Below are 23,881 nucleotides of genomic sequence, written 5' to 3'. Positions count from 1 at the left end.
GTTTATGGTATTTTTGGTAGGCCACAGCTTCTTACGCACTGTTAACGGTGTTTAGACAAAGCTACGGCCGTTGACCAGTGTTTAGGGTAAGGCTCTGTTTCGGGAAACCCTGAAGTAGGTGTAAAATACTATAATAGCAATAAAAGTGAAAAGAATAAAGAGTAGTCGCGCTCAATCTGGCAACCCCACAGAAACGCGGCCGCACTACAGGAGTGACGTCACGGCGCTCCACGAGGTTCGTTGTTTACATGTTTTCTAGGAAAGAGCAGTGAGTTGTGAAATCACCTTCAGGGATTCAGTTTCATTAATCACACTGCGCAGAGTTTTCACACACTATATACTCCTGAAACAGAGAGCAGAGAGACCTTTACATCGTTTTATTCTCTGGTAAGGAGTTTAGAGAGAGAGAGAGAGAGAGAGAGAGAGAGAGAGGTTTTGTTTTAGTGTGTGTGTGTGTGTGTGTGTGTGTGTGTGAAGTGATTGTACAATCACTTTTGAATTTTATTCTCATTTAAAATGAGCAGTGTGAAAGGATTTGAGTTGAATTTATGATTTAAGAAGTTCTGAGTCGAATAGGGATTTATTTATTTATGTATTTGTTTGTTTGTTTATTTGTTTATTTGGCTTTCGTATATCATCGTCCTCACGTTTGTTTGCTGATATATTTTTCCATTATGCCTTTATTTCATTCCATTTCCCCCCGCTCATCACATCTTTAGGCTCAATGTTTATTATTTCTAGATTAGTAAACATTATTTAAATATGTAATAACCAGTATTATATCACACTGCCACGGTTCTAAGTGTAATGTTTACTTTACTTAACAAGTCCATTCTCATGCTTTCTGTATAATACTGTACATGTTTATTGTACTCCTGTCACTTTTTAAACTTTTCTGAACATATTAAAATGAGTATTAAATATTATTTAATAAAATAATTTAATACTGGAAGTATTGGAAATGAATAATAGAAAATATTTGATCATACTTGTATAAATATTTTCTGTTCCTCCAGGTTAGATGAAATCTCAGATTTCAGAAAAAAATTCCTGGATTTAACTCGTATAAATATTAGAAAATTAAATGGTTAGTAAATATTATTTAATAAAATAATTTAATATCAGTTACTAATTAAAATATATTTAAAAATAATATTTTAAATATATGGTTAATAATAGGTATTATTTAATACTATTAAATCATTTTCAAATATTAACTAATAATGTCGTGAATATTATTTTTTTAATAATAATTGTGTATCTGTGTAAAAAAACTTTGGACTAAATTTTCATTTCTAGTTTATGTGATGTGTTAAAATGGCGCCCTCTTCTCCTGTTCCCTACAGTGAGCAGTCATGTGCACTGTGTAGTAATAGTGAACGTTTCATTATTAATGTACTGTGGCTGTGTCCCAAATGACATGGCGTTCCTTGTGTAGGCCTCGTCTTCTTCTTTAAACAGCACCGTGAATTTTGGATATTCTCTTTTTCTTTCTGGTTCATGTTTAGGACCGTATCCTGTTGTGGTGCATTGTGGGATAGTGTCAGGAATAAGCTTTCACATACCTACAGCAACACTGCTTTTGTAATATGTTTTATATCATTTTGTGTGTCGTGTGTCAGGTGGGTTAATCGTGTGAGAATGTTTGAGCTCGGGAGTCGACTGGCCCACATGTACCTCTCCTCGGGGCCCGGAGAACCCAGCGGCTGTGTGCAGAGCAGCAGCCTGTCCTCTACTGCTGGTCTGGATCTGGCAAAAAACAAAGAGGAGAAGATTCCCGGCTTACAAGAATTTCTGCAACATGTGCGGTCAGTACATCTGTAAAAGTGTTTCATCTTTAAGTCGTATAGTAATGTGTGTTACAATCTGGAAGGCGCTTCTTCATTTAGCTGTTGAACTGATGAAGTTTAATGCAGAAACAGCTTCAGGTTTAAGAGTCCTCTTCAGGAGGAGTCCAGTCACCTCGATTTATTACAGCAGCTGCACCATGCGCACAGAAATAGCATATTGTCACTGACTGACACTCCTTTATTAGGACTGAGAGACACAGAGGCCATGCCTCCTTTATTAGCACTGAGACACAGAGGCCACACCTCCTTTATTAGCACTGAGCCACGGAGACCACGCCTCCTTTATTAGCATTGAGACACAGAGGCCACACCTCCTTTATTAGTACTGAGCCATGGAGGCCACACCTCCTTTATTAGGACTGAGACACAGATACCACACCTCCTTTATTAGGACTGAGACACAGACGCCACGCCTCCTTTATTAGGACTGAGACACAGAGGCCACGCCTTTTTTTATTTGGACTGAGAGACACAGAGGCCACGCCTCCTTTATTAGGACTGAGAGACACAGATGCCACGCCTCCTTCATTAGTACTGAGACACAGAGGCCACGCCTATTTTATTAGGACTAATACACAGAGGCCACGCCTCCTTCATTAGGACTGTGACACAGAGACCACACCTCCTTTATTAGGAGGTATTATTTGTCTAATAAATGTTTCTGTAAATTCCAGGAGGCTCAGTGGGCTGAAGAAAGAAGACGTTTTCTGTAACCTGCGTGTCCCAAATCAGTTTCAGACATCACGCCAGGAGATCAACCTCATCATCCTCACAGGTGTGCCTCTGTAAATGTGTTTATAGCTCTTGTTTATTGAACTATGATCCTGAAAAGCTCATTAATTTCTGCACTGTATACACGCATATAGAGGAGATGATGTGAAAACCGCGAAGCTCTTAATTGGGCTTTTAGTGAACACATGACGTGTGTACAGGTGCCGGTGTGTACTGTATGGACGTAAAGCCATGGAGGGGTGTGGTTTCTGCTCCCGCTCCCAACACTTGGCACATCCAGGTGAAAGAGGAGGAGCAGAACTTCACTAACACGTCCATCCAGCAGATCCCCGACCCCCTGCAGTCCATCACGGTAACACATCACTCCTGTGAGAGCTAATGAATAAAACACTCAGTCATGCTCTTATAGAGAAATAATCAACAACTTACAAGGAGTTACTGTTATACCCGTGATGTTGATGATTTTTCTACAGCAGCGCATCCTGAAGTGTTTTATTCCTCTTAACAGCAGTTTGCCAGCAGTTAATGTACATATTTAAATTTTTAAAGAATAACACATCATACATCTTTATATGTTTATAGTTGCATTCATTCTTGTGAAACGAGTTAGTTCCTGTTCTCACTTACGTTATAGCAGCTATAAACACTCACCAGCCCTCTCTTTTATTCTCTCTTGAAGACATCCCCTCTGTCCTGAAGATGTCAGAAAACTGAGACTGGAGACTCCTTCCATAAATGTTAAATAAACGGTTTCTTACAGAAAAGTTCACCGTATTAACAACGACAAGTCTTTGTTAATTACCAGTGCGTTTAATAATTAGTTTATTATTAAGTTTAGAGTACTTGTGAGCCGGTTTAACTGATTCATTAAAGAGTCGGTCCGTACAAACGTGTCATTCAGGATTCGTTCAGGAGTCAGTGATCACTGTTTGTGTCGCCATTCTAAAGTAAACGAAAGTAAACGGCAATAAACAGATTATCCCGCTCTCACACTCGCTCGAGTGTTTTGTAAATAAGTAAAAGTGCAGCGTGTGCGGTTTATGTTTATGAGAACGCTCTATCTCTGACACCCAGCCAGTTGGGCTCCTTTTGAAGAAGTCATGAAGCGCTGCACTGAACTATGGCACTTGGAAACTGTAATATCCATAAAGAGTTATAAACTTATGAACACCTGCCGCCGTATGTAGAGTAGCACTTATAGAACAAATGCAAAATGCAATAAATTGAAACAGGGTCGCTGACGAGCATCGTGCTGCTGCTGAGGCTGATATAATGATGATGATGATGATGATTTTCCATAAGGGCCTCTCACACACACTTCTGCTGAGGTTAAACCAGGTCGTGTTTATGGTTCAACTGCTTCCTGGAAAATGGACAGTGGTGGTTCACTTAAACCAATCATCTACATGTCACATTTGCTACATGTAGTCAGAAATGTTATTATTATTATTATTAATATTATTATTATTATTATTATTATTATTGCTCAAAAAAAGGGAAAAAATCCTACTATATTTAATTTGTTCCAGGACTTGTTCTATTCTGTCAGAAAGTTTTGATCCAGTTGTGATAGACGTTTTAAAAACGCACATCAAAGTTGTAAAAACACTGTTACTAGGCAACGGAAATAGTGTGGCCACTGAGTGTACACTAGCTAGTGACTGAGGCTAATGATTTAGCTGTGTGAAATTCTTTAACAATTACCTCAGATTACTAAGAAAATACTGAACTGTATTAGCCACTGTAATTATGCTTAGCATCGACTGCTAACCGCATGTGAACATGTGAACACCCATTGTGCTTGAATCATGAGGACAGAATGTGACAGAGGATCAGAACTATGGGTGCTGGGAGTAAGATAGCGAATTATTAAGGCTATGACTTTGCAAGCTAGCATGTAGCATGTGTAGTCTTTTATTGAGACCGCGTAAAGACGCAGTGACGGTGGAAATGAGACGGAACCATCCGGAATGTCGACATTTACCTCAGATGTGTTAGTAAATTATACTTAGCGTTGACTGCTAACACGGTGAACACGCAACTGTTTGTAAACATCGCAGAATACCAGTTATGAATTATGAAAACACTGTTGCTAGGCAATTCAGCTAATTATTAAGGCTATGATTTCACTAGATAGCATGTAGCTTGTGTAGTCTTTTATACAGGCATAGTAAAGACACGGTAACAGTGGAAATGAGGCAGAACTATCCGGAACATCAACATGTGCCTCAGATTTGTGGTGAAATTGCAAAGAAAAGACTTTGTAAACTGTTACAACGTTGTAATTACACTTAGCACCGACTGCTAACACAGTGAACATGGTTAATTATTAAGGCTATGAGTTTACTAGCTAGCATGTGGTTTTTAAGATAAAGTAAAGAAACCGTGAGAGTAGAAATGAAACAGAACCATCTAGAATGTCAACATTTACCTCAGAAGTGTTGGTAAATCAGTAAGAAAAGACTGTAATTACACTTAACATTGACATGCAACTCTACGCTTGAATCGGGGTAAAACTTTTTATTTAATTTTTGTTTGTCTCCTTATGATGATAAATGATGAAAGAAAGAAACTCCAAAGTTGTGTGTTTTCCCAGATGAAGACCAGGGACCTGTGCAGCCACATGCGGCGGTGCGGCGTGAACATCAAACCCACGCTGTTTTTACCCAGAATCCTCTTCCTCTCACCGCACTGTCACCTGGATGAAGAGCTGAAAAAGAGGAAGGAGCTGGTCCCTCATGGTGACATGGAGAAATTTCTGCGCTCGCTCAGGGAGGGCTATGTCACCTGGATCGCAGACGCCATCACGCCCTCGTGGATCTCAGGTCAGAGAGTCGTATGTCTTATATAAATCTACATTGTGTCATGAGAGCACAGTTACTAGGCAACTGGAAAACATGTACACCGAGTGGAAAGTAGCTAATGACTAAGGCTAATGATTTAGCTTCATGAAAGTCTTTTATACAGACAATGTAAAGACAGAGCGACGGTGGAAACGTCACAGAATCATCCGGAACATCAACATTTACCTCAGATGTGTTGGTAGAATATTAAGAAGAGTCAGAAATTATACTGTTCTTAGCATTAACCGCTAACAACTGAGCTTGAACGTAGAAAAAACCTGATGCTACACTGTTGATAGGCGATATAGAAGTATGGACTGTGTATAAACAGGTTAATTATTGAGGTTATTGATTGATTTTTATAGCTAGCATGTAGCATGTGTAGTCTTTTATACAGACGGTGTAAAGACAGAGCGACAGTGGAAACGTCACAGAACCATCCGGAACATCAACATTTACCTCAGAATTTCTAAGAAAATCTCTTAATTTAGCTAAAATGACACTGGAATTACACTTAGCATTGACTGCTATTGTATTGTAGCTGGGTATTGAGTGCAAGATGACTAATTATTTGTTACTAACACGTGCAGTCTTTCATACAGATAGTGTAAAGACAGTAACATTGTAAATAGCACAGAACCAACTAGAACATCGACATGTACCTCAGATGTGTCGATAATTTGCTAAGACAAGACACTGTATAACTAAAACAACACCATCTTTAAACCTAGCACTGACCGCTAGCGCCGTGAACACACAGTGTATTTAAACGTAGAAGAACACTTGATGTGCTTCATTTATAAGCACTTTATTTAGCTATGGAAAGTGTTATCTGTTAGTGTTTGATATTGGGATGCTTTTTCGTTCGTATACTTGGTGATATATGGTGATGAAATAAAGGACATTCGTTAGCTAGAAGCCTATAAGCTAGCTACTAAATGAGTTGAACTAGCACAGACTGTTTTTGTGCATTTTCTCTGCAATTATCACAATATCTTCTATGGTATTTGGTATTTGAGACACGCCCCCCAAATCTGTTTTGACGTTTCTCTGATTCTGATTGGTCAGGTCACTTGTCATTCAGGCAGTTGGGGGTGGCGAGAGACGTGCTGGGACGGCTGGGGACGTGGGACGTGGTGCGGCTGAGCAGCGGCGCTGAGCTGAAGGGCGATTTTCAGGGTTGCCAGCACCTCGCCATCGACAGACAGGAAACAGACGTGCTGGAGTTCAGTAGGGGGCGGAGCCTAAGTACTGACACACTGTGGGCTCTGCTGGGACACACACCACAGGTTAGAGTACACGCGCGCACACACACACTAACAGAAAAAATAAATTGTATGTATTCAGAGACATTAAGTAAATATTTATTTATTTTTTACATTTCTATCTATCTATCTATCTATCTCATTTAACTATTCATATTGATTTGTTTATTTATGGATTTCTGGTCTGTGTTTTAGATTATTTGTTTATTTGTTTGTACATTAAATTAATTCATTAACTGCTTTTATGTTTTTTCTTCTTCTAATTTGCAATCTTTTGCAAACACACACACAATATAAATGAATATAGTGATAGGACTTCAGTGACTTACAGTGAGGGAAAAAAGTATTTGATCCCCTGCTGATTTTGTACGTTTGCCCACTGACAAAGAAATGATCAGTCTATAATTTTAATGGTAGTTGTATTTGAACAGTGAGAGACAGAATAACAACAAAAAAATCCAGAAAAACGCATGTCAAAAATTTTATAAATTAATTTGCATTTTAATGAGGGAAAAAAGTATTTGACCCCCTCTCAATCAGAAAGATTTCTGGCTCCCAGGTGTCTTTTATACAGGTAACGAGCTGAGATTAGGAGCACACTCTTAAAGGGAGTGCTCCTAATATCAGTTTGTTACCTGTATAAAAGACACCTGTCCACAGAAGCAATCAATCAGTCATATTCCAAACTCTCCACCATGGCCAAGACCAAAGAGCTCTCCAAGGATGTCAGGGACAAGACTGTAGACCTACACAAGTCTGGAATGGGCTACAAGACCATTGCAAAGCAGCTTGGTGAGAAGGGGACAACAGTTGGTGCGATTATTCGCAAATGGAAGAAGCACAAAAGAACTGTCAATCTCCCTCGGCCTGGGGTTCCATGCAAGATCTCACCTCGTGGAGTTGCATTGATCATGAGAACAGTGAGGAATCAGCCCAGAACTATACGGGACGATCTTGTCAATGATCTCAAGGCAGCTGGGACCATAGTCACCAAGAAAACAATTGGTAACACACTACGCCGTGAAGGACTGAAATCCTGCAGCGCGCGCAAGGTCCGCTGCTCAAGAAAACACATATACATGCCCGTCTGAAGTTTGCCAATGAACATCTGAATGATTCTGAGGACAACTGGGTGAAAGCGTTGAGGTCAGATGAGACCAAAATGGAGCTCTTTGGCATCAACTCAACTCGCCGTGTTTGGAGGAGGAGGAATGCTGCCTATGACCCCTGGAACACCATCCCCACCGTCAAACATGGAGGTGGAAACATTATGCTTTGGGGTTTTTTTTCTGCTAAGGGGACAGGACAACTTCACCGCATCAAAGGGACGATGGACGGGGCCATGTACCGTCAAATCTTGGGTGAAAACCTCCTTCCCTCAGACAGGGCATTGAAAATGGGTCATGGATGGATATTCCAGCATGACAATGACCCAAAACACATGGCCAAGGCAACAAAGGAGTGGCTCAAGAAGAAGCACATTAAGGTCCTGGAGTGGCCTAGGCAGTCTCCAGACCTTAATCCCATAGAAAATCTGTGGAGAGAGCTGAAGGTTCGAGTTGCCAAACGTCAGCCTCGAAACCTTAATGATTTGGAGAAGATCTGCAAAGAGGAGTGGGACAAAATCCCTCCTGAGATGTGTGCAAACCTGGTGGCCAACTACAAGAAACGTCTGACCTCTGTGATTGCCAACAAGGGTTTTTAAACCAAGTACTAAGTCATGTTTTGCAGAGGGGTCAAATACTTATTTCCCTCATTAAAATGCAAATCAATTTATAACATTTTTGATGTGCGTTTTTCTGGATTTTTTTGTTGTTATTCTGTCTCTCACTGTTCAAATAAATCTACCATTAAAGTTATAGACTGATCATTTCTTTGTCAGTGGGTAAACATACAAAATCAGCAGGGGATCAAATACTTTTTTCCCTCACTGTAACTGAACGCAGAACCTTTGCCTCTGGTTTTTTTTTTTTGGGGGGGGGGTGTTGTTGTTGTTGTTGTTTGTTTTTTTTAATAAAGCTCAAATTTTGTTTAAAAGATCATTTTCCCTTTCGGCCAGGCACGAATATGGATACAGTGTCATAATGTTAGTGCTTCCATCATACCGACATTAACAGAGTCTCTCTCTCTCTCTCTCACACACACACACACACACACACGGAGGCAGTGAGTGAGTAAATAACCGAGAGGTGGTGTGCAGCAGAAATACACAGACCATTCATTACAGTCCTGTTTACAGAAATCAATAACAACACCGCGGGCCTGCTGCTGAAAAACGAGCCACAACTACACACATTACACACTGAACACCTGGAGAGAGAGAGAGAAAGAGAGGGAGAGAGAGAGAGAGAGAGAGAGGGAGAGAGACAGACTAAAGAAAGAGAGAGAGACTCAGATAAAGAATGAGAGATAAAGTGAGACAGTGCGAGAGAGACAGCGACAAAGAGAGAAAGAGACAGTGAGAGAGAGAGACAGATAAAGACAGAGAGAGATAAAGTGAGACAGTGAGAGAGAGACAGATACAGTACGGCAGGGAAGAGAAAGATAAAGTGAGACCTCTAAAAAGAGAGATAGAAATGGTGAGAGAGAGAGACAGATAAAGAATTTGAGATAAAGTGAGACAATGAGAGAGAGACAGATGAAGAGAGATAGAGACAGTGAGACAAAGGAGAGAGGGAGATAAAGAGAGAGAGGGAGACGGACACAGAGAGAGAGAGAGATGTAGTACATAGTGAGACAAGTGATCTTCAGACATATGGAATATATTTAGTATACACCGTGGACTTTTATTTTGTAAATCTAAATAAATAAACACACAAATAAATAAATAAATAGGATTGAGAGCGTACACAGTGTTTAAAGTGTTCATTTGTTACTCAGCGTCGATTTTTTTTTTTTATCTCATTCACCAACAGATGGCACTGCTGTCAAGTTATAGTATCACTGACATTGTGTGTGTGTGTGTGTGTGTGTGTGTGTGTGAATCCTAATGTTAATTATGTTTTATAATCTCTGGTCACCATTTTAGCATTAAATGACTAAACATTTTAATTAAAATGACCCGAGTTTGTGAAACGCATCGAGACGGACATGTTGAAGGCTCTCAAAACACACACACACACACACACACACACACACACACACACACACAGAGTTATTATATTATCACCTCTTTTGTAATCACTGTCAGTAAATGACACCAGTCCACTTTTTTGGGCGAGGTAAAGGAGTGTTTATGAGGCAGTGAGTGGCGAGTGCAGGACAAAAGCACACGGCTTGGTTTACAGAACGCCGTATTTGTATCGCAATTTCAGTGTGAAGAGCGAGGAGGTGATGAAAGGAGGAACTGTTAAAAGCCTCGCATTGTGTTCACACCTGCACCACCCCAGAACAACGTGCTGAGGACCAGGCGCTGTGTCGCTGAGCCTCACTGCTCTTAATTATTCTAATATATTCATAAAAACATCATCAAAATCAGTTACATCACTACAGCAACATGAGTCAGAGCAATGAATCTAAATGAATCAGTGCAAGGAATGAAAATGAATCGATTCGCTGAATTTATCATGAATCAAAATGAATTAAAATCAAAGTGAATCAATGCAGTGATCCAAAATGAATTGAATGATTTAAGATACAGAAATACACTGAATCAAAATGAGTCAAATCAAACAATTAATACATGTCAAAGCAGTGAGTCAAAATAAATTCATTTAAACTGAAAGTGAATCGATGCATTGATACAACGTTAGTCAAAAGTGAATCAAAATAAATGAATGCAATGGTTTTAATACAATGAGACAAAATGAGTCAAAGCATCGAATCAAACTGAATCAGTACAATGAGTCAAAGTGAGTCAGGGCAGTCAATGAATCAAAATTAATTCATGCACTGAATTAAAGCAAGTCGAAACAATGAATCAAAATGAGTCCATGCAATGAAGTAAAATACATATAAGCAATGAATCGATATGAATCAGTGCAATGACTTAAAATAAATTCAAACAGTGATTTAAATGAGTAGTAAATGAATCAAAATTAGTCAGTGCACGGACTTAAAACGAGACAGCAACAAATCAAAATGAATCAGTGCAATGAATTAAAATTATTCAGTGCAATGAATCAAAATAGTAAATGTGATGAATCAAAAAGAGTCAAAGCAATTAATCAAAATTAATCAAAAAAATTATTCAATATAGTGAATCAAAGTAGTAAATGTACTGAATCAAAATGAATCAAGACAATAACAAACAAATTAATGTACTGATTTAAAGGACACATGCACTGAATCAAAGTGAGTCAAAACAATGAATCTAATTAAGTCAAAGCAGTGAATCAAAATGAATCAAAGTAATGAATGAATATTAATCAATGAGCTGAATCAAAACACAGGCTAATCTACATACAGTATACATGAAAGAGATAAACATCTCCAGCTTAAATCCACAATAAATAAATACGTTCCATCAGGAGCAATTCCAGGTTTGACGTGACATTTACAGTCAACACTTGAAATATAAATTCTCAGAGAATAAATTATCAGTGTATTGAACCATCTTTTTATATTTGCCTAACCCCATCCAAACATTAGAGCAATATCAGTCTATACACGTTTTCTATTTTAGACGAGGGAAATATACCTGCGTTACGGACATGACAAAAAAAGGGACGCGAGTGTTTGGGAGACAACATGCATACCCATTAACATTTCTTTTTTTACACTAGTAACGGGGTTGAAACTGAAACGCTAACATCCTCTCACGCTGAGCAGGAAGACAAGGCGTGTAAATGTCTATACGAGTTCCAGTTTACATGAACACGATATGAGCGTATGTACAGCTAACGATCTCTGCATGGCTCTGTAGCAGCTAAACCCATACAGTGATAGCATAGCTAGCGACACTAAACTAGCCTAGTCTCGTGTAAGATAGCCAGAAAGTTTTATATTCTATCGGTCTGGTAGTCCTGCAAACAGTAATTTAATCATAAAATCCAACTTTTTTGTCTAATTTTCTAATTTTTTAAGCAATTAGCCCTCACATCCAAGAAAGAAAGAAAAATGCATGGAAACAGTCTGTACATTTTTTAAATGTTTTTTTTTCACGGCGAAGAATCTGGGCTTAGCCACGGATGATTAACAGTCCAGCTAACGCCCCTGACAAGTATTAACAATTTCAGTAGTTATGTTTGAACCACGTCTAATAATGCCTGTCCTTTGGATTCTACCTATTAAGAGGAGGAAAAAAGAAGCAGCTATTCGATCTGTGTTGAACAGATGTCCGAAAAAAAGCGAGGGTGCACGTGCGAAAAACACGTCATCACGAGAGGTGTGTCCGTTAACAATCAGCTGAGTGAACAACATATTCTCACGCCTGTTCATCTCTCTCTCTCTCTCTCACACACACACACGCACACACATTTATCCAAATACTGTAAGAACGATAACATGTGTAACTCCCCATGGTGTTCTCATGGTTGTTGATAGAATTTAACTTCTTGTTACTAGATGTAAAACGTTACGGACGTGATGCTGCCCTGAAGCGTCGTGACGTCCTAAATATAGCCCTTATAAATTCAAAAGGCAGCGCTGTCATGACAAACTGAGTGTATTTATATGAAATATGGCTGATTGAAACTGTTATCTCAGTCTTGTGTGGTGGATCAACATGCCATTTTCCTTAACACTTCTATCACAGCACATTAGTGCAGTAAAATACAGAACCTAAAACTTTAAAAGGGTTTTGTTCACGTGTTAAGAGCGTTATTTTTAAACGTAAGCTCACTGTAGGCAGACCACACTGACCTCGCTATGACTCCACCCTCACCCTCACCACGCCCTGCTTTGCCCCGCCCACTCACGACTCCATGGCCGTCAGCATGTCTGTATAGTCTGTAAGTGAGTAATGTATTGTGTGAGCTTTGTGCTGCGCTGTACTGCAGCTTGCTCGGAGTTTTCGAAGCTGTCTCGAGGCGAGTCGGCGGCACGCGTTTCAGAAACGTTCCAGCTCTCGTCCTCACGGTCGTATGGACGAGTTTGGGCGGATAATGTGCGTGTCTGAAATGCACTAGAATCGCTGCTTCACGTGACTGGGCTGTGTCACGTGATGGCGTGTAAGCGTATGTGATAATTAAGTGATGAAACTAAGAACCGTATTTAATTTGATTCAGTTTACATTTGGGAAAAACTCTGGGTTAATAATAGTCTAGGTGTTTATTGATGGGTTTCCTTGTGCTACACAGGATCTAGAACTCATCTAGAACGTCTGTGATTGGTCGGAATATCCACAGGAGAGCTCATTTGCATATTGTCATACAGATTAACAATGTGTCATGCAGAATTGTTAAAGAAATACTTAAAATGCGGTTACTGTATACTGAAATATTATCTTAGCATTTTAATTCAGGCATGACATTTTTATTTATTTATTTATTTATTTTTTGCTGTTTTGTTATTACCACGTTAAAAGTCTGTTTACGTTTTTTCTGTTTATTTATTTATTAATTGATGTTTTCATTGTGCACGACACCACAACATGGCCGCCGTTCCCCTCCTGAGCGATTTGTGTGTTGTTGACTGTTGAATATTTGTTTCTCCCGCTCGGCTAAGTGCCTCTCTTCTCCGATGCAGACTTTCTTTTTTTTTTTTTTTTTTCCTCCTTTCAGATCGCTCCCATTAACATCGCCATGCCGAACCGGCAATTACTCACTCAGCTCTGCCATTCAGGGCCGCAATCCGCTCGCTGCCTGCAAGATGCTCATTAGCCCAATCCAGTTAATTGTATAAGAAGATAATTGCATGTAAATGCCGGGCCTAAAAGCAGCCTTTCGAGCCTCCTCGCTGCCTCAATAGACGGCTGCTCCGGGCTTTCTGGGTAGTTTGCGTAACGGGAAGGCAATTAATTGATTTGGCTAATGAAGTAAAATACTCCAGACGCACACTGCGCATGCAAAGTGGCGAGGATCAGCAACCGATTGCAGCAAACGAGTACAAAACAAGCAAATAAATAAATATCTGGTGAAGGGATAAAATAGAGATGATATTAGGGGAAAGGGTTTGTTTTAAAGTTACGATACCAGATTTTCAGTGTAAGAGTAAAAAAAAACCTTTTGAGAATATTGAATTAGCAGAGATAGATGGGGAGAGGGAGAGAGAGAGGGAGGGAGAGAGAGAGAGAGAGAGAGAGGGAGGGAGGGAGGGAGGGAGGGAGAGACGAGGGCTCAGGGTGGTGTTTAATTTGCTCTCTGTCAAACAGAACAATACTTACTGCCATGTTGACAGAGTGAAGTCAAGGCTAAAGACTGTGAGAGGTCAGAGGTCACAGAGTTTTGGGAGATTCTCGCCTTACAGGCCAATCTGGAGCCAAGTTGAGGTTTACTGAAGCTTTTACACTCCAGTTAGATAGATAGACAGATAGATAGATAGACAGATAGACAGATAAATAGATAGATAGATAGATGGATAGATATGGTTTCAGATTTGTTTATCCATAAGAATAATAAGAGTAATCATACTAATAATAATGATACGGACAGATACAGACCGTTTGGACAGACAGACAAAACAGCAGAACCTCAGTCGAAAGACAAGACGATGGATGGACAGAGACAGAGTAAGTGACAGACACTAACAAAAATGGACATAAAAGATGACAGAAAGACATAAAGACAGCCACACAAACAGATCTACAATAACAAAAAATGACAAACAGAGCTAGAAGGACAGATAAAATGATAGACAGACAGACAGAGAGACAGACAGACAGAGAGACAGACAGAGAGTATGTCAGTATGTAATGACAGGCCGTACTCCTCATGTCCACTTGTAACCTCTGCATGACCTGGACTTATAAAGGACAGAAACAGACTGATGACTGTGCATGTGTTCGTTTGGCGCTTTTTGATGATGTCATCATGTAGCGCTTCTTCGCAGCAGATCACACACACACACACACACACACACACATGTTCACATGATTGATCAGAGTTTAACATGAAACAGAACAGATTTTACTCCACTGAGACCATCAGACCATCCTGTCCATCAGCTCAGTGCTCCAAAATCCTCCATTACAAATCCATCTGTATGACATCTGCTCTGCCCCCCCACTTCACCCCTTCGCCCCGCAGGCCCCCCCGACCCTCCCCAGGGTCCCCTCTGCTCTCCGGGGGGAGATGCTGTGTTAAAATATCATCTGCTATTTTAAAGAAATATTTGTAAATTGATGCTGTGTTGTGGATCAGCATTACACCATTAATACGGCCTTTCACTTACAGGAACACCAAACCTGCTGTTTATATAACAATAATAATAATAACAATAATAATAATAATAATAACAATAATAATAACAACAAAATACTACTACTGTTACTACTACTACTACTACTAATAATAATAATAATAATAATGATAGTAATATGCATAATAATCATAACAATGACAATAATAATGATAATAATCGTAATAAGCTTAATAATAACAATAGTAATAACAATAATAATAATAATAATAAGAAGAAGAATAAGCATAATAATAATTTTAATAAGCCTAACAATAATAATAATCATCATCATAATAATTTATAGAACGTTAAAAGAACAGACACATACAAAACTGGCAGCAGATGGAGAGTGTCTGCTGTTTTTCTGTCTGTCTGTCTGAAAAATCGTACAATAACCTGGTTGCATAAGTATACACGCCCTTTTATAATGGGTCATGTGACTGTGCTCAGAATTCACACGTTCTGATTAACCTCGATTAAAGATCTGTTTCTGTATGATTCTCTTCTTGGTTTTATCCGACTGCTGAAGCCAAAGAGTTTACAGGTCATGTAGAGGATTCCACTGTGGAAAGGTATGAGTCAGGAGACGGTTACAGAGGAATTTCAAAAATACTAGATGTACCATGGACCACTGTGAAGGCCATCATCAGCAAGTGGAGATAATGGAGCACTACAGTGACATCACCAAGGACAGAACGTCCCTTCAGAAAAGTGAATATCTGGCGAGTATTGGTCACTCCCTGCATGTGACAACAGTATCTCGTATTCTTCACATGTCTGGCCTATGGGGAAGTCGCCTAGATCACCCCAAACCACGTGGTATATATAATGTGTTATGAGCTGATGAGACCAAGGTAGAACTTTTTTTCCGTAATTCTAAAAGATATGTTTGGACGGCTTATCACCCAAAGGACACTATACCCACGGTGAAGCACGGTGGTGGCAGCATCACGCTATGGAGCTGCTTCAGTTCAGCTGGGACTGGGGTTGTAGTCAAGACAGAGGGAATCGTCATCATCATCATCATCGTAGCTCCAAATACAGCTGAAGATGAAGAAAAATTCGACCTTCCACAATGATAAACCCGAAGCCCAAATCCAAGTCAACAAAGGAGCGGCTCCAGAAGAAGATCATGAGCGTTTTGGAGCGGCCCGGTCTGAGCACAGATCCGTGTCCAGAACGTGTGGAATGACTTGAATACGGCTGCGTACAGGAGATCCGCTCACTCTGTGATTGATAGATCTGGAGCATTCTTGCAAGGAAGAGCGGGATAAAACGACTAAACGAAGATGTGCGAAGTCGAGAGACTCTTCCAGAAAAACACTGAGTGCCGAATTACAAGCAAAAACTAAGTGTTAGTTAAGGGGTGTGTATACTTATGCAACCAGGATATTGTAAGGTTTTTCTTCTTTTTTTTCCCCCCCTATTTGTCTTTCTCTTTAATGTTGTTGAGGTGGCAAAGTGTCTGTGTGTGTGTGTGTGTGTGTGTGTGTGTGTGTGATGCTGCCAGTCACAGTAGCAGATATAGTGTATGCTAATGCGTACGTCCCCTGCGGACGTGTAAGTAAATCCTGCGTGCGTGTAATAAATTGATGGTTTTATTAGAGGCTCTTTTTGTTATCCGAGCTCTGAAAAGGAAAAAGGATCCGCTACAAGGGAAAAGGAACACTGCGGAATATCGATCCCGCCTCGCTCCGCCGCCCGCCAGAGACGATCCATAATGCATTAAGCACTTGAGCTTCAGAGACGGCGAGATGCACAGCGCCATCCGACAGACGCGGCGTCTCTGTCCTCTGTCCTCTCAAACACACACACACACACACACACACACACACACACACACACACACACGGGACAGTAAAACGTTTTGTTCCGGTATTAAATACGCCACCTGTGTGGTCATCTTACCCACAGTAATGACGTTCAGTTCTATTCACTACATGTGCTCACTACATAGGGTGTAACTTAATAGCATTATACACCCTACCTAGCACACGATACAGTGCATATGTGATTCTTAAATCGGTAAGTGCTATTTCTGTTTCGACGTGACGTTCTGTTTTCGTTACGAATAAAGTATTGGCGCCCTCGGTGTTGTTTGGGTCGCTTTCCACCGTCGAAAGAAACTCACGGTGACTCGTGTGTGATATTTCACCCCGGCTCTGACACGCCCATTTTAGCGTCAATCGCCCCTGGTGCTCTTCCAGCAGTTCTGCTCGTGGTTGATCTATGTACTCCAACGAGGTCCCCATCCACCATTTGGAAACAATCAGTAGCGTAAAAGCGCAAGGCTATTAAAAGCTGGAGCATGGGGTGGTACGGCTGAGTCGGTTCCTGTTCAGCACCATCCTAAAACTCGAGAGGGTTGAGACTGTCCCTCTTTCACTTTCTCCAAGCCACCAAATAAGTGCTGCCATTTTGACAGTTTAAACCTCCTCAGTAGCAAGTTTACATTTAATCCCTGACGGAAATTTAAATCTGAGTTTAAAGTGATGGAGCAACAAGATTATAGTTAATCCGGGTTTATTGTGAAATTAAACCCAGGATTAAATGGATGGTTTAAATGTAAGCAAGGTTTAAAGTTTGATGTAACAGAATTATTAGATAAACCTTGATTTAATCTGGATTTAAGCTTCATCCTTATTGGTCACCCCGCCATAATAAATGTTTTATTCATTGCAGTTCGTTCTGCAGGAACGAACGTAGACGACTTTTCCAGCTCACACAAGAGAGAAGTTTTTAATGTGCAAATGTGAAGCGTGTGTAAAAACAAACAGGTGGAGGGAAAGCCCGATGTAACGTGTGTGTGTGTGTGTGTGTGCGCGTGTGGTGTTGTTGTTGTCGTCTGAGCTGCGCTGGATTTTAGCCAATGTAAAAACAAGGCCTCACATACTGTAGATGTATTACAAAAGGTGTGTAATGGTTGATACGGTGACGTTTTCTGTAAGGAGTCTCCAGTGTCAGCGCGTCGTAACAGGCAGAGGTAAAGCCGGATGTTTTCTGACATCTTCAGGACAGAGGAGTGTAATTATGCTAACAGTCAGAGGTTAGGTCTTAATGTCTTGGTGTCTTGGAGTCTTGGAGTCTTGTTGTCTTGTAGTCTTGGTGTCTTGGTGTCTTGGATTCTTGGTGTCTTGGAGTCTTGGAGTCTTGTTGTCTTGGAGTCTTGGATTCTTCATGTCTTAGATTCTTGGTGTCTTGTTGTCTTGGATTCTTGGTGTCTTGGATTCTTGGTGTCTTGGAGTCTTGTTGTCTTGGAGTCTTGGATTCTTGGTGTCTTGGATTCTTGGTGTCTTGGAGTCTTGTTGTCTTGGAGTCTTGGATTCTTGGTGTCTTGGATTCTTGGTGTCTTGGTGTCTTGGTGTCTTGGAGTCTTGGATTCTTGGTGTCTTGGATTCTTGGTGTCTTGGTGTCTTGGAGTCTTGGTGTCTTGGATTCTTGGTGTCTTGTTGTCTTGGAGTCTTGGTGTCTTGGATTCTTGGTGTCTTGTTGTCTTGTAGTCTTGTTGTCTTGGAGTCTTGGTGTCTCGGATTCTTGGTGTCTTGTTGTCTTGGTGTCTCGGTGTCTTGTTGTCTTGGAGTCTTGGTGTCTTGGATTCTTGGTGTCTTGTTGTCTTGGATTATTGGTGTCTTGTTGTCTTGGAGTCTTGGTGTCTCGGTGTCTTGTTGTCTTGGAGTCTTGGTGTCTTGGTGTCTTGGATTCTTGGTGTCTTGTTGTCTTGGATTATTGGTGTCTTGTTGTCTTGGAGTCTTGGTGTCTCGGTGTCTTGTTGTCTTGGAGTCTTGGAGTCTTGGAGTCTTGGAGTCTTGGATTCTTGGAGTCTTGGTGTCTTGTTGTCTTGGATTATTGGTGTCTTGTTGTCTTGGAGTCTTGGTGTCTCGGTGTCTTGTTGTCTTGGAGTCTTGGTGTGGTATCAGAGGAGTAAAACCCTTCAGGGCGTGCTGTTACAGGAAAAGAATCAACATGAGTAACTCCGCTTCATCACACCACCCTGTCATCGATTATTTTATTCCTTACTTACCATAAAGACTTTTAATATAAGATTTATATAAGAGTTGGTCAAAATATTGTTCATTGGGAAAATACACACACACACACACACACACACACACAAAAACACCATTGCTTCTGTTTTTTCCTCATTTTCTTTGCACAAGCACTTTAATGGGAGCTTAAGATCATAAACGTGTGTGTGTGTGTGTGTGTGTGTGTGTCTTGTCAGAGATAACACACAGCAGAAATTGTTAATGGCTGCTCTCTGAAGGCTCCATTCATCTGCTCTGTGTGTGTGTGTGTGTGTGTGTGTGTGTGTGTGTGTGTGTGTGTAAGAGCAGTATTGTGGTTCTGTTCTGCTTCTGATGATGAGGCACGCAGCACAAACATACAATTCATAAAACACACAGTTCAGTCTCAGTCCAGAGCTGCTGCAGTTGCTTCTGCTGTTCGTGTGTGTGTGTGTGTGTGTGTGCGTGTGTGTGCGTGTGTGTGTGTGTGTGTGAGAGAGAGAGCCACTGCTTTATGTTGTTACAAAGATTGCAGCTTAATTGACAGCTTGCCATGACGGGGAAATCATGTGATTTCTCAAAGCGCATGTCAACAGGGCGGAAGATGCGAGCGTTTGCCGGAAAGCGGCTTAAACTGGTTTTCTCGCTGCTGCTTAACGACCGTCTATTGGCTTTCCAGTATATGTGTGTGTGTGTGTGTGTGTGTGTGTGTGTGTGTGTGTGTGTGTGCTTAGAACAGGAGTTGGTGTAAAATTAAATTGGGGAAAAAATAGACGACAGAAATGAAATAAAAGCTGTAATAACTAAATAACGTAGCTGTCGAATGTGGGCAGGGCCTAATATTCTAATGAGCGTGCTTGATTGACAGCTCTCTGTCCCAAGTTATTTACAGAGTGAACATCCGACCGAACGATTATAGGTTTTTTTAGTTATTGAAAAAATAACCTCATAATTTTTAATCTGTTTATAGTTACATTTAACGTCTCTCTCTCTCTCTTTTTCTCTCTCTCCCTCTCTCCCTCTCTCTCTCCCTCTCTCTCTCTCTCTCGATTTAATAAAATAAAATAAAAACCACAGCTTGTCATGTTACAGAGAAACCACAAACATAAAGTTACAGAACGAGCTGTTACTATAGAAACGATATCAGGCGTTAATATAAACCTGCGCTACTGTCAGAGCTGCTGTTACAGGAAATTCATCGACACCTTCTGACCAATCAGAATCCAGAACTCAACAGCGCCATGGAGTAAAAATCCATAATTGATACGCTTCTTAAAATATCGTCCACTTAGGAGGTTCCCTGGGTAGGCAGCATGTCTTTAAAAGGTTCTTTATGGTTCCTGGTGTGAAGATTTAAGATCTTCTCAAACAGAACACACACACACACACACACACACACACACACACACACACGTGAGTCTGTGAGCACTGCTTCTGCAGTTAAACTGTGATCCAGCACGAATCTTCTCTGCTCTTTTCTGTGATGCTATTCATTAGCGCCGATCTCTCCTCCGGCTTTTGTGCCGCCTCGTTCGGCGTGAGCACGCTCGTCTCTCTCGCGCGTCACTCGGCGCTAGGCGATGACGGAAGGAACGCGAGCGGCGGTCAAATTAGCGTTCGAGTATCCCCGACCGGTTCAATTAGGAAATTTATCCTGAAACGTATCCGTGGCGACGGTCCGACACGCTCACCTTCCTGCACACGACACGAGCTCTCCGAACAAACCCGCGACGAGCTCGTTAGCAAGGAAAAGAAGCTAAACGCATTCAACGAGTCCGTGACCAGGAACTGCTTTCATTTCACCCGGTTCCGTTAGACTTCCAAATCAGGCTCGTCTCAACAGAATCAAAGGAAAGGAACGTTACTGTAAATGAATAAAAAAAGAAGTTGTTGTAATAACGTCCCGTATGATTTCTTTACACTAAACTACCATTAATACGCTGAGATATTCCGGGATCTTTTAGGCATTTCATTTACAGCTAATTCTTCCACGGCGCTGTTGAGTTCTGGATTCTGATTGGTCAGAAGGTGTCGATGAATATCCTGTAACAGCAGCTCTGACAGTAGCGCAGGTTTATTTCAACGCCTGATGTCGTTTCTATAGTAACAGCTCGTTCACACGGACTTGTACAGTAAACAAATTTGAAAAAAGCGTGTACGTCTTGATACGTGTAAGGAAACGTTTCTGTAACGTGTACGTAAGGAGTCTCCAGTGCCAGTCAGAGGTAAAGCTGTAAATTGACCTTTTTCTCTTATTAACGTCAAAGAGAGCGAAAAAAATAAAGAGAGGCTGGTGACGGAGCGACCGTTTATATCTGCGAGAGCTAAGTGAGAACATGTTTCACGGACGTTCCAGAACAAGAAATGTAACTATAAACGGATAAAAAAAAACACAAGTATCTTTTTTTCAGATTGGTAAACTGCTGTGGTGTAAAAGGAATAAAACACATGGGGGGCGTGCTGTTATAGGGAAATAATCAACTTCGGGGTGGTAACAGTACCCCGGCTTCATCGCACCGCCCGGGCGTTGATTATTTCACTCGAACTGCACGACACGGAGCGATTTACTCCTTCTGCTGTGTGCTAGTGTTAACGAGTCTTAACCAACACCTTCTGACCAATCAGAATTGAGAATTCAGCAGCGCTGTGGTGTAACAGGAAGTTCAGAGAAGACTAATAGGAAGTGCATGTATTTACATTTGCAGGTCTTGGGGCTTTATAGGGTTAAAAGTTTTGACACCCATCAAACAAACCCATTCAACTATTACAGTATATCAACAATATATATATATATATATATATATATATATATATATATACGTATGTGTGTATATTTTTTAGTGGAAAGTAAAACATCATGCTTCATGATGATTTAAAGCTATTAGATCTGAGTGTACATGATTACAGGACGGAAGTGCGCACTACTCAGGGAGGCTACTCAGTGGACCACGCCGGCTTTTCCACGCACTCTTCCATACCACACAGCGAGAAGAAGAGCCGCGCTCAGAGACCCGCGCAGACGAAGCTCAGGTGGTGCGTCGAGGTCATCGGCGTCCTCGGCGTCCTCTATCTTACACAGTGTTGATTTAAACATGTTAGGTTTAATAAAAAAAAAACATTTTGTTCTAACACAAATAAGTGCTGCATTCGTCAACGATCGCTAGGATTCTGATAAACATCAGAGTATAATGTGGGGAGGGTCTGTGGCGAGAATGATCACAGAATGATTAGTGCACAGGCGGAAACAAAAGAACAAAATTGGGGGGGAATCTGAATATAATGCCGAAAAGGAACAAATGTTAGTATGAAGAAGAAGAAGAAGAAGAAGAAGAAGAAGAAGGATCACACAAGTAGAAATAAAAGAAATTCAAAAGATGAAAAAAAAAAAATCAATCAGTACATAATGTGGAAAGGAAAAGATTAGAAAAAAGTAAAACAACAACAACAACAACAATAATAATAATAATAATAATAATAATAATAATAATAATAATAGTAATAGTTATAATCATTATAATAATAGAACGATTATTTACCCTTTAGAGTAATTAAAAAAATCAAACATCAAAAGACAACTTTTATTTTATATTATTTTTATTATATTTTCTTAAAGAAAGTAAATATTAGAATATAAACCAGAAAAGAAAAGGCTTTTTAAAAAATAAATCTAACAAGTGATCCATAAAAAATAAAATGATAAGTTATAACAACAGTAATAATGATAATAATAATAATAATAATAATAATAATAATAATAATAATGATTATTTACCCTTGACGTTAAGGATTAGTTCACAAATTGCAAAAAAAAAAAAAAGTCAGAGTATAAAACAGAAAAGAGAAGGGCTTTTATGTATTTCTAACAAGCTATCAATAAAAAAAAGTAATAATAATAATAATAATAATGATAATAATGATAATGATAATTTCACCTGGGCGGTTGAATGCTTATTAACCCTGAGAGTCAGGAGCATGTACGTGAAGTGTAAAAGACGAGTCTGAACTCCATCTGCTCATCCGGTATCTCTGCCGCAAACTGAATTAGTGCCATTGATTTTAAAATGAACTACTTACCATGTCCATTATGCGTTTAGTTTGATTTACAGGGTGTGAGGAGCGCTTTTAAAAACAACATGGCCACAGGCTGGAGCCGCAGCTCCGACCGGAGAGGCACACGGCACCTGTTTCGCTCGGGGAGACGCCTCGGCCTCGTCTTTGTTTAAATGTTTATCTCCTGTTAAGTGTCTCAAGTGCAGCTATTTCCCCCTTTCTGCATTTTATTTACATCTCTCATGGTGATTTCTCCTGTTATTCCCTTTCCCCACAAGACGGCTATTATTAATCAATCAGGACGCTGCTTCTCGTACGCTCCGAGTTTTCTTTTGTTTCGTATCATCATCACCATCATCACCATCATCATCAGCTGCGTCAACTTTAAAAAGCTCTAAGTGCCGTGATTGCTAATTACAAACCTTTCTCATGGAGACTTCTCCGCTTTTGTTGTTAATATCATGTGTTATTAGCGTAGCCGCACGGCCGGGGCGGAGTGGGGTGGGGTGGGGTGGGGGGGTAATGGGGGCGGGGGGCCTCGTCTCTTAAACGCCCATTTGTTTTGGAGTCTTTCAGTGCAGGATGCTATCAATAGACACTAAAGAAAGATCAATAAGCGTTCATTTATCCAGTCGGGCAAGTCGCCGCAGCACAGCCACTTCATTATACACGCCGAGCAGCATTTGCTTTAATTGGCCCCGAATCAAAGGAGTGAAGTGGATGGAGTGGACCGATTTGCATATCTGTCAGCGAGTCGGACCTGCCGATTGGCCCGGTGCGCGTAATGACGCCGAAATTTGCAAGTCATACGTCTGGAAACAGGAGGGTTGAAGCGAATCGAGGGCTTTTGTCAAGTC

General features: G+C 40.5%; 1 protein-coding gene across 1 annotated transcript; it reads left to right on the top strand.

The window, feature by feature from the left end:
• Positions 1–319: 319 nt before the first annotated feature.
• si:zfos-911d5.4 (uncharacterized) lies at positions 320–23,284 on the top strand. Its single transcript, XM_053639941.1, has 7 exons — positions 320–387; positions 1,623–1,808; positions 2,525–2,625; positions 2,783–2,934; positions 5,179–5,407; positions 6,494–6,714; positions 21,882–23,284. Exons 2-7 carry the CDS (start codon positions 1,642–1,644, stop codon positions 22,062–22,064), a joined length of 1,053 nt encoding a protein of 350 aa, XP_053495916.1. The 5' UTR covers positions 320–387; positions 1,623–1,641; the 3' UTR covers positions 22,065–23,284.
• Positions 23,285–23,881: the final 597 nt, after the last annotated feature.

This window comes from Ictalurus furcatus, chromosome 13, assembly GCF_023375685.1.
Source record: "Ictalurus furcatus strain D&B chromosome 13, Billie_1.0, whole genome shotgun sequence".
Classification (NCBI taxonomy): Eukaryota; Metazoa; Chordata; class Actinopteri; order Siluriformes; family Ictaluridae; genus Ictalurus; species Ictalurus furcatus.
This window is presented reverse-complemented; position numbering and strand designations above follow the sequence as displayed.